Source organism: Nycticebus coucang, chromosome 9 (genome assembly GCF_027406575.1).
Source record: "Nycticebus coucang isolate mNycCou1 chromosome 9, mNycCou1.pri, whole genome shotgun sequence".
Taxonomy (NCBI): Eukaryota; Metazoa; Chordata; class Mammalia; order Primates; family Lorisidae; genus Nycticebus; species Nycticebus coucang.
The window spans coordinates 44,024,470-44,041,424 of NC_069788.1; the positions used below are offsets into that span (position 1 = coordinate 44,024,470).

At 43.3% G+C, this 16,955-nt stretch overlaps 1 protein-coding gene across 9 annotated transcripts in view; it reads left to right on the forward strand.

Annotated features, from left to right (window-relative positions):
• FKBP5 (FKBP prolyl isomerase 5) overlaps nucleotides 1-16,671 on the forward strand; it is a 118,325-nt gene extending 101,654 nt beyond the window's left edge. For all 9 annotated transcript variants that reach the window (XM_053603725.1, XM_053603724.1, XM_053603723.1 and 6 more), the window contains 5 exons: nucleotides 1,513-1,603; nucleotides 5,365-5,448; nucleotides 12,634-12,819; nucleotides 15,238-15,477; nucleotides 16,163-16,671. In XM_053603725.1, the coding sequence (XP_053459700.1) occupies nucleotides 1,513-1,603; nucleotides 5,365-5,448; nucleotides 12,634-12,819; nucleotides 15,238-15,477; nucleotides 16,163-16,270 (709 nt within the window). In that variant the 3' untranslated portion in view covers nucleotides 16,271-16,671. The remainder of the gene's footprint in view (nucleotides 1-1,512; nucleotides 1,604-5,364; nucleotides 5,449-12,633; nucleotides 12,820-15,237; nucleotides 15,478-16,162) is intronic.
• The last annotated feature ends 284 nt before the right edge of the window (nucleotides 16,672-16,955 follow it).

Sequence of the window (16,955 nt, forward strand, 5' to 3'; positions counted from 1 at the left end):
GGCAGGTTTTCTCATCCTCAGCACTATTAACATTTGGGGCTGGATAATTCTTGGTTGTGGGGGGCTGTCCTGTGCATTGTAGGATATTCAGCAGTGTTTTTGGCCTCTACCCACAGGATACAAGTATCACCCTCCTAATTGTGACAGCCTGAAATGTCTCTAGACATTGCCAGATGTCCCCTAGAGGGATGAGGGGTTAAAAGCACCCTGCTTGAGAGCCACTGGTCTAAGGCAAGTGCTAGATCATCCATTGTATGTGTACCTGCTTAGCACAGGACTCCAAACACAGCGTGCTCTCAAATGCGTGCTTAGTAGGACTCACCTGCCTATCTAGTCTCTAGCAGTTAAGAAATGTTCTTTATTTACCAGATAGCAAAAATGAAATACAAGGTATATAGATTTACAAGCTCAAAGTAGAAAACTAGCCATCACTTCCTAAAATTGGCCACCGGTAATTGTGTCATTTTTTATTTCTTTGCTGAGGATACCCTTTGCCCTGCTATTAAAACCACCACACCTCATTCCCACCAGCTCTCCCTGTATCTCTGTGGCTCTCGCTCCAGCTTCCATTTTCTTGTGTAATAGTGGAAGTGAGTGAGTAAGCTTTTTTTGTTCCTGGAAAATTCAGGCCAAGGGTAAAGAAAGAGGTATAAGCAGTAAGATAGGAGTATTCCCACTCTCGTCCCTTTGCTCAGAGAGAATTGGAGAAAGAGCTGCAATAGAGTTCTAGTAAATTCTAGTAAATATCTGCTTCTTGAGTACGTTTAATTTGTTAGAGAGCTTATATGACCCCCCAAAAAAAAATTGTATAACCCTATTTTATTCAGTAAGTTTTGGCGAAAGGGTTTGGCATTTTACAATGTGATAGGTAGGTACAGAGCCATGAGGTTTCTCTTGACGAGCTTGCTAGGGCTGCCATTTTAGATTATATACTCCTTATTTGTGTTTCCTAGAGTACTTTTTAAAAATCTTAAAAGAAATACTGTGAAAACTTATTTCTTTCCTGTTTCATAAGCCTTACTCCCACCCCCCAATCACACACACTTATCTGTCTGTTACTGTTGGAAGGTGACAGCACTTTAAAGTTAAAAGTTTATTAAAACATACCTCTGACAAACACCACTGTAATAATTCTAGTGCCTGGGTCTTCTCTGGCCTTCCTGCTGATAAAGCTTAGGAGGAAATTCCTAATAGCTAAATGATGGCTGTTTTATAAAAAGAGCTAGATGTAAAGGCAGTGATACTTAAAATCACATTAAGCAAGCACTCCTAAAGAGGACAGGTGTTGCATTACATGTTGAATGTGAGGGAGAAAAGAAAACTAAATTCAGCCTGGTTTCTGACTTAACCACAGCAGTGGTATTTGGTGCTGTGTCTTCACATCAACATCTGGTTTGTCTTCAGAGTTTCTGATGTATGTTGCTTGTTAATATGATACCTAAAAATACTGAAGGAAGTGCCTGGAAATACATCAATTCTTTTAAAGTTTTGGTTTTTTACTGTTCATTTCAGATATGGTTTTGGAGAGGCAGGGAAGCCTAAATTTGGCATTGAACCCAATGCTGAGCTTATGTATGAAGTTACACTTAAGAGCTTCGAAAAGGTAAGAAAATACCAACTTCTCTAAAATCACAGTAGATTCCTTGTCCATCTACTTCCTGTGAATCAGCATGTTATATCAGTGGGTGGTGGAGCTAGCTGGGCTTTATTTGTGTATTGTGCTTTTCATTATCAAGTTTGTCTCTTGTCTCCAAGACGGCTCCTGAAGTACGGGATGGTGACAGAGCACAGCTGACACAACCGAGGAGCTCCACGTTCTTATTTTGTTCCTCTGTGTCAGTTTTTTCTTTTTTTTTAAACTTTTTTGGGCAGAATCCAAGACTTGTTCCCTTATTTGTCCTAGACTTGTTCTTTTTGTACTTTTTTTCCCTGGGTTGAGGACAAAAAGGTTCGCATTCTGCCAAGCAGCTCCTTGGGGGAGTGAGGTGCAGCTTTCCAGTGCTGAACGTGCTGTGCCCTTCCCAGGAGTCAGGAGGAGGCCTGTACTGGGGTTCCAAGTAGTCATTCCTGTTGCAAGGCCACAGGGACCACCAGCCCTGTGGCCCAGGGATACAAGAAAAAAACCTGCCAGCCCTAGGCCTTTTCTTTTCATACCTATCCAAGTGGAAAAGAGAGAGAATTTGGCAGTTGCCTTTCATTCCAGAAGTAGTATCTGTCCTTGCCCATGTTTCCATCTCAGGCTCACCTGTGGGGGCTCCAGCAGCAGTTGCACTGGGCACAAGCAACATGGACCACCCCCTGCATTTGCAGAGACGCAGCCCCCTGGAGCTCCTCAAGGACTGCATCTTATATTCCTTCTTTTATTCCCACATGGTGCTCCCACGCACCTCCCTGTTCTGTACATTAAGCTTTTGACTAGAAACGTGACTATATATGTTTTTTTAGACTGAAACAGCTTTGTCCCGTAGGCCTGTGCCTTTAGGTTGAGAAAATGAGTGAAGGACTGCTTTGGAATTTTCCCAGGTGGTGGTGTTCTGGTCCTACCCCTCCTACTTTATGTTCCCCAAAACAAACAAATGGTCTGGTTGCGACCTTCACTTCTTGTCCAGTAACTTTTTCTGAAGGCCTGCTAGCTCAGCACTGATTCTTTATGCTGTCTTCATAGCATATTATGTTTTTATCATAAGGGAAAAGTAATATTTAGCATGTGGTTGTTTATACTTTTAACTTTCCTATTTCCTTTCTTCCATTGCCCAGGCCTGGCGTGCAGTGATGTGATCATAGCTCACTGCAGCCACCTTGAACTCCTGGGCTCAAGTGATCCCTCTGCCTCACCCTCTCAAGTCTCTGGGACTACAGGAGTGCACCACTATGCCTGGTTAATTTTTTTATTTTTTATAGAGACAGTGTCTCACTATGTTACCCAGGCTGGTCTTGAACTCCTGGCCTCAGCCTCCCCAAAAACTGGGATTACAAGCATGAGGCTCTGTTTCCATTTTTATAAAGTAACCCCTTGCCCCCACCCATGGCCCAGTGGATGCTTATTTAGGAGCATCTCACTGTGGCGTGCCACAACGTACCTGTGCCCTGTCATCACTCCAAGAGTACATTCATGCAGTGCTGCATGATATGTTTTAAACCATAGGAAGGTGTGTGATGTTGGAGGCAATGTGATTAAATTCTCTGCCCCATAGTGTTAGGAATATATTTATCCTCCATAAAGACTGAAGCCCATAAAAATTACAAAGGGCCCTTATGAACTAGGTCAGGGGATTGGTGCCAAAACCCAGGATCAGACTGTAACCAGGTTTTTAAATAATTGAGCTACATTGTTGCTAAATAATTATTGATACATTAAGAAGCAACATGGGTTGCCAGAAAGACTAGCAACCCTCTTCATTATTCACTTTTTTTTTTTTTTTTTTTTTGTAGAGACAGAGTCTTACTTTATAGCCCTTGGTAGAGTGCCGTGGCATCACACAGCTCACAGCAACCTCCAACTCCTGGGCTTAGGCGATTCTCTTGCCTCAGCCTCCCGAGCAGCTGGGACTACAGGCGCCCGCCACAACGCCCGGCTATTTTTTGGTTGCAGTTTGGCCGGGGCCGGGTTTGAACCCGCCACCCTCGGCATATGGGGCCGGCGCCTTACGGACTGAGCCACAGGCGCCGCCCTCATTATTCACTTTTTAAAAAGCAAAGGGGTGGGGCTTGTCAGAGCGAGAGTGAGACACCGACTCATGAAAAAACTGGAAAAACCCAGCTGGGCACCTTTAATCCCAGCGGCTTTGGAGGCTGAGGCAGCAGGATGCCCACAGCCCAAGTCTGAGGTTGCAGTGAGCTACAATGCCATTGCACTCTGTTCAGGGCATAGGGTAGAACTCTGTCTTGACAAAAAAAAAAAAGCAGAGGGCTGGGAGGACTATTACACCAGGAATACATACTAATTGTCTTTTGAATAGAATTTTACAGTTACCTACTTAAACTTCCAAATTCATATGCAATAAATAGTACTGACCACACCCACTGTCACTTTCCCTAAAGGATCCCAGGTTGTTCTCTTGGTTCTTTATGATCCTTCTAAATCCAGCTGTAAATATATTTAGCAATTCAGTTATTTCTAGATTTGTATCTGTAATGAAGAAGACTAATAATACACATACTAGACTAGCAGATGATAATGCAGTCATTTATTTATGGCTCTGAAGTGATGTCATTGCATGAGCTTTACCTTCTAATTATACGTTTGACTTGAAATTCCCCAAGTGTACATCTTCAAGTTGATACAGTTTGGAGGCTTTAGTATGTCTGGTTATTTTAGAATAGCAAGAGAACCACTTGACCTGAAATTTGAAAATTCTATGTGAGGGGCGGCGCCTGTGGCTCAGTGAGTAGGGCGCCGGCCCCATATGCCGAGGGTGGCGGGTTCAAACCCAGCCCCGGCCAAACTGCAACAGAAAAATAGCCGGGCGTTGTGGCAGGCACCTGTAGTCCCAGTTGCTCGGGAGGCTGAGGCAAGAGAATCGCGTAAGCCCAAGAGTTAGAGGTTGCTGTGAGCCGTATGACGCCACGGCACTCTACCCGAGGGCGGTACAGTGAGACTCTGTCTCTACAAAAAAAAAAAAAAAAGAAAATTCTTTGTGAGGCTCGGTACCTGTGGCTCAAGTGGCTAAGGCGCCAGTCACATACACCAGAGCTGGCAGGTTCGAATCCAACCTGGGCCCACCAAACAACAATGATGGCTGCAACCAAAAAATAGCCAGGCGTTGTGGCGGCTGCCTGTAGTCCCAGCTACTTGGGAAGCTGAGGCAAGAGAATCACCTAAACCCAAGAGTTGGAGGTTGCTTTGAGCTGTGATGCCACAGCACTCTACCCAGGGTGACAGCTTAAGGCTCTGTCTCAAAAGAAAAAAAAAGAAAATTCTATGTGAATATGCAACTATCATTTGACTACAGTAGTGTTCCCATTTTAGAGTTGAAAAACTGAGGCTTGAGAAAAACAACTTAGTGGAGAGATTTGTAAGAGGAAAATACAGGGCCCTAGCTTTGTGTGGCTTCACCTTATAATTCTCAAGGTGCACTTTTTAACAGTGCTCAACTTCCTATGTTTTTGCCTTGTCCTCCCTCTTGAGCAACGTGGATCAAGCTGCAGCTTGGTCATCGTGGAAAGTTGAGTTCTTTAAATAACACAAAAAGAATTAGCCTAGTAGTAAATTGGCAGTGATGCACAATTTCAACAGCAAGAGTGTTTTTAGTATACACAGTTTTGAGTATACACTAGAAGTAGCTCCTGCTTGTTCTAATGGATGTCAACTGATAGGCTTTTCCTTCCCTGTTCATCTAACTGTTGTCACAAATTTACACACAGGCCAAAGAATCCTGGGAGATGGATACCAAAGAAAAATTGGAGCAGGCTGCCATTGTCAAAGAGAAGGGAACCTTATACTTCAAGGTGTGTGAGTCCCTGGGCAATCTTTTCCACCTCAGGGAATTTACTCAAGTGTCATTGAATTGTGTGGATATTCCCTACTCTGAATTCTGTTGACATATCCTTCTTGGTAAAAATAAGCCAGAATTTTTACAAGTCTATCTTTCAGTGTAAGAAATGTGAGAGAAAAAAAAAAAAAGAAAGAAAAGAAATGTGAGAAAAGAATTAGTGTGAGGAAAAAAAAAAAAAGAATACAAATCCACTTTTATACATTCTACTTTTTTTTTTTTTTTTTTTTTTGTGACAGAGTCTCATTTTGTCGCCCTGGATAGAGCACGCAGTATCACAGCTCACAGCAATTCTCTTGCCTCAGCCTCCCAAGCAGCTGGGACTACAGGCGCCCACCACAACACCTGGCCATTTCTTTGGTTGTAGTTGTCATTGTTGGTTAGCAGGCCGGGGCTGGATTCGAACCCTCCAGCTCTGGTGTGTGTGGCTGGCGCCCTAGCCACTAAGTTACAGGCACCAAGCCGTACTTTAACAAAGTCTTTACTGAGCATCTACTATAACCTCATTAGGAGGTTGTACACAGGGCAATGTTAACCCAAATGAAACAACTAGAGAATCATGTGAGAATATATAATCAACATAAAATCAGCACAGCTAGAGGGCAAAACATATGATCTTTGTTTTTTTGAACTTTGACCTGAGACTCACCATTGAGTCATGAAATCAATTTAGTGGAAGTATATTCCAATATGTTGTAAGAATAAGTTTTGTTGTGTAAAACTTGTTTAGTTGTGTTAGAGTAGATATCAGATCGCAGATTCGAACGTACTATTTACTGTAGGTAGTAAGTAATCAGACAAAATTGAAGTTGATGGTTTAGATAATACATAATTATTTATATACTTCTACTTATTTACTTATCATTACTTATTATGTACACTAAAATATTGTATGGATTGCCAGAAAGCGTTTGGAATTGGGTAGATCATCTTTTTTTTTTTTTTTGTAGACACAGAGTTTCACTTTATTGCCCTCGGTAGAGTGCCGTAGCGTCACACAGCTCACAGCAACCTCCAACTCCTGGGCTTAGGCGATTCTTCTGCCTCAGCCTCCCGAGCAGCTGGGACTACAGGCGCCCGCCACAACGCCCGGCTATTTTTTTGTTGCAGTTTGGCCGGGGCTGGGTTTGAACCCGCCACCCTTGGTATATGGGGCCGGGGCCCTGCTCACTGAGCCACAGGCGCCGCCCCGAAAGCATTTGGAATTGGAAAAACTGGGATGACTTTTCAAATGACTAAAAGTCATTTAAGGTCCAAAAAGGTTATATAGCTCACCCCAGCATTCTGGGAGGCCGAGGCAGGAAGATCGCTTAAGCTCAGAAATTCAAAACCAGCCTGAGCAAGAGCAAGACTTCATCTCTACTAAAGAATAGAAAAGTTAGCCAGGTGTTATGGTGGGTACCTGTAGCCCCAGCTACTCAAGAAGCCGAGACAGGAGGATCTCTTGAGCCAAGGAGTTTGAGGTTTCTATGAGCTAGGCTGATGCCACGGCACTCTAGTCTGGACAACAGAGTGAGACTCTTGTCTCACCAAAGGAAAAAAAAAAAGGCTCACACCTGTAATCCTAGCACTTTGGGAGGCCAAAGGTGGATTGCCTAATAAGCTCACGAGTTTAAGACCAGCCTGAGCAAAAGCAAGACCCCCGTCTCTACTAAAAGTAGAAAAACAGAGGCAAAAGGATCGCTTGAGCCCAAATTGAAGGTTGCTGTGAGCTATGATGCCATAGCACTCTACCCAGGGAAACAACTTGAGACTCTGTCTCAAAAAAAGAAAATAATAATAATAATAATACAATAGAACCTCTGTAAGTTGACCACCCAAAGGACTGTAACAAACTGGTCAACATACAGAAGTGGTCAACATAAGGAACTAGGCCTGCTGTACTGGTTGTGATGTCCCGTCTTATGAAAACTAAGTCAACTTAAGGGGGTAGTGAATGTAGGGAGGTGGTCAGCTATGGAGGGTCTTCTGTATTTTCATGTGAAAAGTGAAGAAGTTAAACTAAATGATCCCGTGTTCTCCCAGCCCTAAGTTTCTATGGATTTCCAAACTTTGAAGAGCAAGTTTGATTTTTTTTTAAATTATAATTGAGGTATATTGGATACTTCTAAAGTATTTAAGTAAGATTCCAAATGGGTTATTTGCATACCCAAATGCACAATGCACTGGAATAAAAAAGAAAAATATCTATAAAATGCCTTATGACTATGGGTGTTGAACAGTGTTTCTTATATTCCTGAATCCATAAAAGTCTAATTGTATTTTATACATTTCCCAAAAATTCTAAATAGAATATTAACAGAAAGGGTTTGAGGTTTTTGGCATTTGACTAGAATTATAGCAACTCAGGGCAGTAAAACTAAAACAGTTTAGCTATTCAGAAGCTCTGGTAGCTGATGACACAGAATTTTAGAGAACTTTATTGGTAATGAAATGATGTTATGAAACCACGTATCACATGGGTGTGTCCTGGTTATATACAGAGGGATGGCCAGGATGGATGATCAGTAGCAGAAAGCAGTGTTCAAGTGTTTGTACAGTTACTTAACTTTGTTGCTTATTAGCATTACAACTGCAACAAAGATTTGTGTATTTCATAACATTATGAACCTTCTTAAAATTACTGATCTTTGGATAAAATCTGGATCAGCAGTCACACATATGGAACAAATTATTTTTAACATGGAATTTGATAGACAAAATCTTTCAAAACATTAGTCCAGTGGGGAAAAATTAATGAAAGGTTCAAAACCACTGACCTAAGACTTTTCTCCCAGAATGTCTCTGAACATTTTGTACCACTAAAAACATCCCTGGAGGCACCTTTATAATTATAGGTAAAAGATCCCGGCAGTGATCCTAGCTTTAGTTGTAAGACTTTAAAATAGTTGGAAGATAGTTTCCTGCACACCTTCCCTTCCCTTTTAGACCAGGGCAGGTTTCGATCTGCTACGCTGCCCTCCCAGGCCTTGTCCTTCCAGGGTATTTAACTTGGCACCTTGTGCACATGCACAGAGTCCAGATGAGTGGGTGAGTGCAGTGATGGGCTGAACTAAAAATCTGTATTTCATGCCATTGGTTTCCATTGGCCTGTGTTTGGTTTACACTAACGTGGTAAAATCTTTCTCCTTACTAGAGTTGAGCTGTACTCAGCTTTTAAATGGGAATGATTTTGCTGTTTAGATTATAAAATCCTCATTTCAACCACTGAACACTAATGAGAAGAAAAATAAGAGGAAACCCTTCATTTTGGCTCTGAAAATGATTATTAAGCATAGGTAACAACATATGCCAGTCATTGTGCAAGCCAGTTAAACACACACGATTTTGCCCTCATAGACAGACAGTGTTCTGTGGAACAATCGCATTAACTTCACACCTGGTTAGTGTTTCTCTTTTTTTCTGATTTGGCAACTGAGTGCCAAGAGTGCAGCGATGTGAGGTTCTTGCACCCCCTTGTGGTTTTCTTGGGAAGAAGGCAGCATTTCTTTTTTTTTTTTTTTTTTTTTTTTTTTTGTAGAGACACAGTCTCACTTTATGGCCCTCTGTAGAGTGCCGTGGCCTCACACAGCTCACAGCAACCTCCAACTCCTGGGCTTAAGCGATTCTCTTGCCTCAGCCTCCCGAGTAGCTGGGACTACAGGCGCCCGCCACAACGCCCGGCTATTTTTTGGTTGCAGTTTGGCCGGGGCTGGGTTTGAACCCGCCACCCTCGGTATATGGGGCCAGCGCCTTACCAACTGAGCCACAGGCGATGCCAAGAAGGCAGCATTTCTAAAGCAAGCTGGTTAGCAGAAATCATTCAACCACTGAACCCTTTTCAGACAAACCAGGCTTTGCTATGTTTTGACAACCCTTGCTGAACCAAGACACCACTAATAATGACTTAGCCATCTGTGACTCAAGGGTTTGGGCTTTAAAAAAGTACTCCTGAGAAGAGCCTACCCTTTTTTCTCCTTCCTGTATTCTTTTAGCCCAGGATTTTTCAACTCCAGCATGATTAGGAGCCAGATAGTTCTTCGTTGTGGAGCTGTCCTGTGCATTGTAGGACAATGTTCAGCAGTGTGCCTGGCCTCCGCCCAATAGAAGCCAGCAGCACCCTCTTCCCAGTTGTGATAACATTGCCATATATCCCTCAGGGACACCCCAAGTTGAGAACTTATTAGTACCTCAGAAGCAGGAATACCACAAAACAAAAACCACTTTTGATCGTTGTAAGCTGAAAGCTAAATAAAATTACATATGATATATATGAAAGAACTTTCAAAAAATTCAAATGTACTATGAACGTGAAGGAACTGTTAAGCCTAGTATTTGTATTTTTAGAAACCATAGCCTTCTACCATTCTGATTATTCAGAACCAACTGAAGGAAGATCTAGGTCTTTGTCTTACCTGTGTCTTTTTTTTTTCTTTCTCTATGACAATAGTTAGGAGATAATCAGAAAAGCTAATGGGTACATTACACATGGATGAGGAGAAGAGAGCAAGTGTAGGGACTGGGTGTGATAGGGAAGTGCCGGTCCTCCACCTAATCAGAATGAAATGGTACCTTCCATTTCTACCCCCACATCTGTTTTTGCTGCTAGTGATGGAAAAAGTTTTGATTCCGTAGTTATATTCCTTTGACTTTAATATTTACTCAGCAAACCTTTATTAAGGGGCCTCTTTGCATTAAATACTGGATATTCCAAAAGAGATAAGACATGCTGCCTGTCCTCAAAGAGGTCACAAACCAGCAAGTGAAAAGACAACGGAAAAAAAAATACTGAAACTGGTGAGGACTTTATTCTCATTTTTCTGTAGTGTCCCAGAAAGGAGTGGGAGACTATGATAAAACGTAAATACTATCTTAGCTCAAGTGCTATAGCAAAATGCCATAGACTGGGTGGCTTAAAGAATAGGAATTTATTTCTGGAGGCTGGAGTCTAGGATCAGGGCCCTGGGAGGACGTCTCCATGGGTTGTTTATCTCCCCTTCCTGCTGTGCCCTCACATGAGCTTTCCTCAGGTGCATTTAGGTGGAGAGAGAGAGGGCAAGCAACATCCCTGGTGTCTCTTCTTACAAGGGCTCTGATCCCATCAGGAGGACTCCACTCGCATGACCTCCTCTAAACCGAATTTCCTCCCAAAAGTCCCCATCTCCAAATAGCATCACATTGGGGGTTAGGACTTAACGTATGAATTTAGTTTTGGAGACAATTCAATCTATAGCAAGTGTAAATTTCCTCAAGAATTTCAGCACTGATCTGGGCTGGTACATACCTATAGTCGCAGCTACTCAGGAGGCTAACACGGGTGGATCACTTGAGCCTAAGCCAGTGGTTCTCAACCTTCCTAATGCCGCGACCCTTTAATACAGTTCCTCAGGTTGTGGTGACCCCCAGCCATAAAATTATTTTTGTTGCTACTTCATAACTGATTTTGCTACTCTTATGAATCATAATGTAAATATCTGATATGCAGGATGGTCTTGGGCGACCCCTGTGAAAGGGTTATTCGACCCCCAATGGAGTCACGACCCACAGGTTGAGAACTGCTGGCTGAGGGTTCGAGGCTGCAGTGAGCTGTGATTGTGCCACCATCACCACACTCCAGCCTAGACAACAGAGTGAGTGATACCCTGTCTAAAAAAAACAAACCAAAAAAAAACAGAATTTCAATATGTATAATAAAGGGGCTTGGTTTCATCTTCTTACAAATAACCTGTATCACAAATTTCTGAGGCAGAAAGGGTAACAGACTTTTATTTTAATGCCCTCCTTCTTCATAGTATCCCCAAATCCTTTTGCATTGCTTTCTTGAACAAAACTGAAAGCTCCATGAGTCTCCCCCCTCCCCTAAACAAGTACCTTGTGGAGTAGGATATTCAGAGGATGTAGCACAGCCCTCATTCAGACGCAGGCCCTCCGATTAGAACAGGTCTACCCTGTCTTCATTACCAGAAAATTGACAACAAGGCTTCCTTTCTGTGGAGCTCATTTCTTATGCCACCACTTGAAGTTCTGTGTAACAGGAACATTCTCTTAGATTTGCTCTTTGATTTTTCTCTTCTTACTCCAAGTCACTGGGTCAAGGTGGGGAGAGACAACTCTGCAATGAGATGTACTCACTGCTTTGATGATGGTGAATCCCAGTGACATGGTCTTCACACTGCTCCTTGGTTAGACGTCCTTATGGCTCTGGCTGCTCTCCTACCATCTGGTAGGATGTGTCGTCTGTGTTTTGAGCTTATCTTGCAAAGGAGAACCCTCACCAGTACCCCAGGATATTTGTGTATTTACCAGCTGTCACTCCGTCCTTTCATTTATCTAAAATGTGAACGCATCGTTTCAACTCCAGAGTTTCTTGTATACAGCATAGATGTATGCACACACACACATACGTAAGGAGTCGTGTGATCATTAGGTTATTGGAATCAGACTGATCAGATAAAGAGCAAAAATATGAATAGGAAAAAGATTTTTCTCACATAGTTGACTGACACATCTGTGTGATTACGGGGTTTTGTAGTTGATATTCATGTTGGAGTCTATCGTCAACTATTTATATTCCCATCGCCTGTAGATCAGGTGTCAGCAAACGACAGCATGTGAGGCAAATGCGGCCCACTGCCTGCTGTTGTGAGTACAGTTTTACCAAGACACAGCCACACTCATTTACTTATTTATTGTCTAGAGGTGCTTTAGCACCAAAAATGACAGTTTAATAGTTGCAATAGAGACTCATTGAGATAAGATTTGCTGTGTTCGGGATTGGCACTTGCTAGATATATAGCATTGAGTGTGCAATGTTGAACATAAGAAGGAAAAAGGAAACTTCCCCTTCACTTAAACTAGTGGCACAGTCTAACAATTCTCACATCCTCTTGAAAGACTAATAACCAATGAATGTAGCCCAGAAGCCTCAGTGTATGCCTGCTGCGGGAACGGGAAGGAGACGCTGGGAGAATAGCTTTAGACGGGGCCAGTGCACTGTCCTGAGCCAGCTCACAGGCCTATGAAACTGCCAAAGGCAGAAGGAAACCACCCCTACTGAGGTTGGTTTTTCCCTACTGAGGGGCTGTTTTGTTTTGAGGATTTCCTTGTCTTTTGTACCCCCTGAAGAGCCAAGTACAAGTAATTGCTAGCTTTTTCCTTCTAGGGAGGCAAGTACATGCAGGCGGTGATTCAGTATGGGAAGATAGTATCCTGGTTAGAGATGGAATATGGTTTGTCAGAAAAGGAGTCCAAAGCTTCGGAATCTTTCCTGCTGGCTGCCTTTCTGAACCTGGCCATGTGCTACCTGAAGCTCAGAGAATACACCAAAGCTGTTGAATGCTGCGATAAGGTAAGGAGCGTCTCCTGTGAGCCAGGATCTAGAAACTCCAGATCTGTGCTCCATCCCATATTTAGTCTTCTTTTTTCTTCCTCTCGGCCACAGGTCGAAGATTTTTCATTTTGCTTTGTTTTTTTTATTTGTATGTTTGGGATTATTTGTTTCTCAGTATGAATTGGGAAATTTGGAAAATTTTGATTATAGTGAGATTTCTCTGATACCTAGACCATCATACGTACTGTTACAATACTCAGACACTAGTTGATGCCTTTATTTCAGTTACCTGTCTCAGAGTGAACAGTATATATTACACTGTGGGTAGAAGCTTCTCATTGGTGTATAAGAAAAACAAAAGGCAACTAGTTTGTATATTCTCACATTTTTGAGTTTTGTGAATTAGTGTTTCCTATGACATCACACTAAATTCTTGTCTGAGAAAGGATTGTTATGGTTAATTACATTTTTCAAACTTCCTACTTTTTTTAAATTATAGAAGTAATATAGTTATTCAAAATTCAAACATCGTAGAAACATATAAGAAAGTGAAAGTACATTCTTTTCTTTTGTTGTTTTTTTTGAGACAGAGTCTCACCATGTTGCCCCCAGTAGGGTGCTGTTGTGTCACAGCTCACAGCAACCTCAGACTTTTGGGATCAAGTGATTCTCTGGCCTCAGCCTCCTAAGTAGCTGGTACCACAACTCCCAGCTATTTTTTTAAAGATGGGGTCTTGCTCTTGCGCAGGCTGGTCTCGAACTCCTGAGCTCAAGCAATCCACCCATCTTGGCTTCCCAAAATCCTCGGCTAGGATTACAGGTGTGAGCCACTGTGCCCAGCTAAAAGTACCTTCTTAAAATTCTCGTTGACCTTCTCTCTCAGGACCAGACATTTCATTTTATACATATTTCCTCCTTTTTTTTTTTTGTTTGAGTAATAAGTCTTGTGTTGCCCAGGCTGGAGTGCAATGGTATGATCACTGCAACCTCCATTCCTGGCCTCAAGCAATCTTAATGCCTGGGCCTCTCAAATTGTGGATTACAGGCTCCAGCCACTACACCCAGTCTCCTTGGAATATTTCTAGAAATTACATTAAATACAGAAAATAATTTGAGTAGTATATTTTGATGTTTTTTTTTTCTTAGAGACAGAGTTTCACTCTGTTGCCCTCTGTAAAGTGCTGTAGTGTCACAGCTCACAGCAACCTCCAGCTCTTGGGCTTAGGTGATTCTCTTGCCTCAGCCTCCCAGTAGCTGGGACTACAGGTGCCCGCCACAACGCCTGGCTATTTTTTTGTTGTTGTAGTTTGGCCAGGGCCGGGTTTGAACCCACCACCCTTGGTATATGGGGCTGGCGCCTTACTCACTGAGCCACAGGCGCTGCCCAGATTTTTTTTTTTTTTTTTTTTTTTGAGAGAGTATCTCAATCGGTTGCCCAAGCTTATAGCTCACAGCAACCTCAAACTCCTGGTCTCAAGTGATCCTCTCACCTCAGCCTCCTGAGTAGCTGATACTATAGGTGTGTACCACCATGTCCAGCTAAGTTTTCTGTTTTTAGTAGAGATGGGGTCTTGCTCTTGCTCGGGCTGGCCTCAAACTCCTGAACTCAGGCAATCCACCCGCCTCAGCTTCCCAGAGGCCAAGAGAACAGCATTAGGGCAGCGCCTGTGGCTCAGTGAGTAGGGCACCAGCCCCATATGCCGAGGCTGGCGGGTTCAAACCCAGTCTCGGCCAAACTGCAACCAAAAAATAGCTGGGTGTTGTGGCGGGCGCCTGTAGTCCCAGCTGCTCGGGAGGCTGAGGCAGGAGAATCGCTTAAGCCCAGGAGTTGGAGGTTGCTGTGAGCTGCGTGATGCCACGGCACTCTACCGAGGGCCATAAAGTGATACTCTGTCTCTTCAAAAAAAAAAAAAAAGAGAACAGCATTAGACAGTTCCAGCACACTGTCCTCAGCCAGTTCACAGGCCTCTGAAACTGTCAAAGGCTAGAATTATAGGTGTGAACCACCTCGCCTGGCCTTTTAATAGTATGTTTTGGTCAGTAGTATATAATTACCTTGAGGACCCCCCCCCTTCTTTTTTTTAAGAGACAGAGTCTTACTTTGTCTCCCTCGGTAGAGTACCATGGCGTCACAGCTCACAGCAACCTCCAGCTCTTGGGCAATTCTGTTGTCTCAGCTTCCCAAGTAGCTGGGACAATAGGCGCCGGCCACAACACCCAGCTATTTTTTTGTTGCAGTTAGACCAGGGCCGGGTTTGAACCCGCCACCCTCGGTATATGGGGCTGGTGCCTACTCACTGAGCCACAGGAACCACCCAAGCCCCATTTTTTAAAAAACACCTTTCCATCACCCTTGGTAAAAGAGCGTTGGTAAGCTATTTACTGATCTTCTTATAAAAACTCACCCATTCTAAAAGACAGACCATCTGTTCCTAGGCCCTTGGACTGGACAGTGCCAATGAGAAAGGCTTGTACAGGAGGGGTGAAGCTCAGCTGCTGATGAATGAATTTGAGTCAGCCAAGGGAGACTTTGAGAAAGTGCTGGAAGTAAATCCCCAGAACAAGGCTGCAAGACTGCAGATTTCCATGTGCCAAAAAAAGGCCAAGGAGCACAACGAGCGAGACCGCAAGATCTACGCCAATATGTTCAAGAAGTTTGCAGAGCAGGACGCTAAGGTGTGTGTGGAACCCTCTGCCTTCACCTAGACAAGAACTGACCTTGCCCCTTTGAGGTTTGTTTAAGAGGGTTAAGCATAGGGGACAGGGACAGACAGTTCAACAACTTGAGAGACATAAGAATAGGGAACACAATTTCCAGTCTGATCTGAGGCGGGTGTGGATCCAAAGGTCGAGTAGGCAGTGCCACTCAACAGAAGGTACAAGGTGTAGGTCCCTCCAAGAGATGAAGAAAGTAAATTCTCTTGAGACATACTAAAGCTTTTGTTATTTTTAAAAATTTTTAAATCTGTTAGGGTTTTCTTCACATAATTCCTCCTTGTTGAAACTTCTGATTTCCCTGAGAAATGGGGTATTATTAAGAGCCCCACCATGGTGACTGTGATAGGAGATGCTGGTGGGTCTCCCCTCCGGCAGAGTTCTGCTGTGCTCCTGCTGCCCTGACTCTATTAGGATATGGACTTAATTCAACAGCTGTCCTGTGGGGCAAGCTAGCGATTTTAACCAAAGAAAAGCAAAACCTTGCACTCTGTTGATAGCAGTGCCCTGACCTGCCCAACTGGACAACCTAAATAGAATCACTGTAACATACTCTTGTTGTGGGCCTGATAATCTGGAGGGGACAGGATTTATTTGCTTCACATCTTTTTTCTCTAAGTCTCTTGATTTCTTATTTCTTCCTTAGGAAGAGGCCAATAAAGCAATGGGCAAGAAGACTTTAGAAGGGGTCACCAATGAAAAAGAAACACAAAATCAAGTAATGGAAGACCAGAAAACTGAAGGCCACGTATGACGCCACGCCAGGGAGGGAAGAGAGTCCAAATGAACTCAGCCCCCTCCTCAATGGGCTTTCACCCAACTCAGGACTAAACAGTGTTTAATGTAAAGTTTGTTATAGTCTATGTGATTCTGGAAGCAAATGGCAAAACCAGTAGCTTCCCCCAAACAGCCACCCTGCTGCTGCCCGGTGGGTTCATTGAGGGGGTGGCATGGGACCACTCCAGGTGGAACAAAACCAGGGACTGTTGGTGTGGAGAGATTGAGCCAACAGCTTGAGTCCAGCTCATTTCATTTTATGTCAACTTACAATATCCAATTCAGGATCCCTTGAGATAATCCTAACAATTTGGGGCTTCTGTTAGGTTTTACATTTGAACTTTAATAGCACTACAGAAATCTTTTTTAAAAATGCTTAATGAATATCTCCTTTCCTACAGGTGGGTGGGGTGGGGGAAGAAGGATGAAGTTTTGTTTTTTTAAATAACTAAAGTGCTATGAATGCAACCTGTTGCATTTTTAACCAACAGAACCCACAGTAGATGGGTCTACTGTCCCCTCAGTTCCACAGCAGTGTCACAGACTTGAAAGCCAGAACCTCGGAGGCCACTTGCTTGCTGACTTAGCTGCCTCCCTGACTCCCTTCTTAGCCAGCCTCCTAGTGAGAGTGGGCTTCTGCCACACACAGCCTGTCCCTGGGG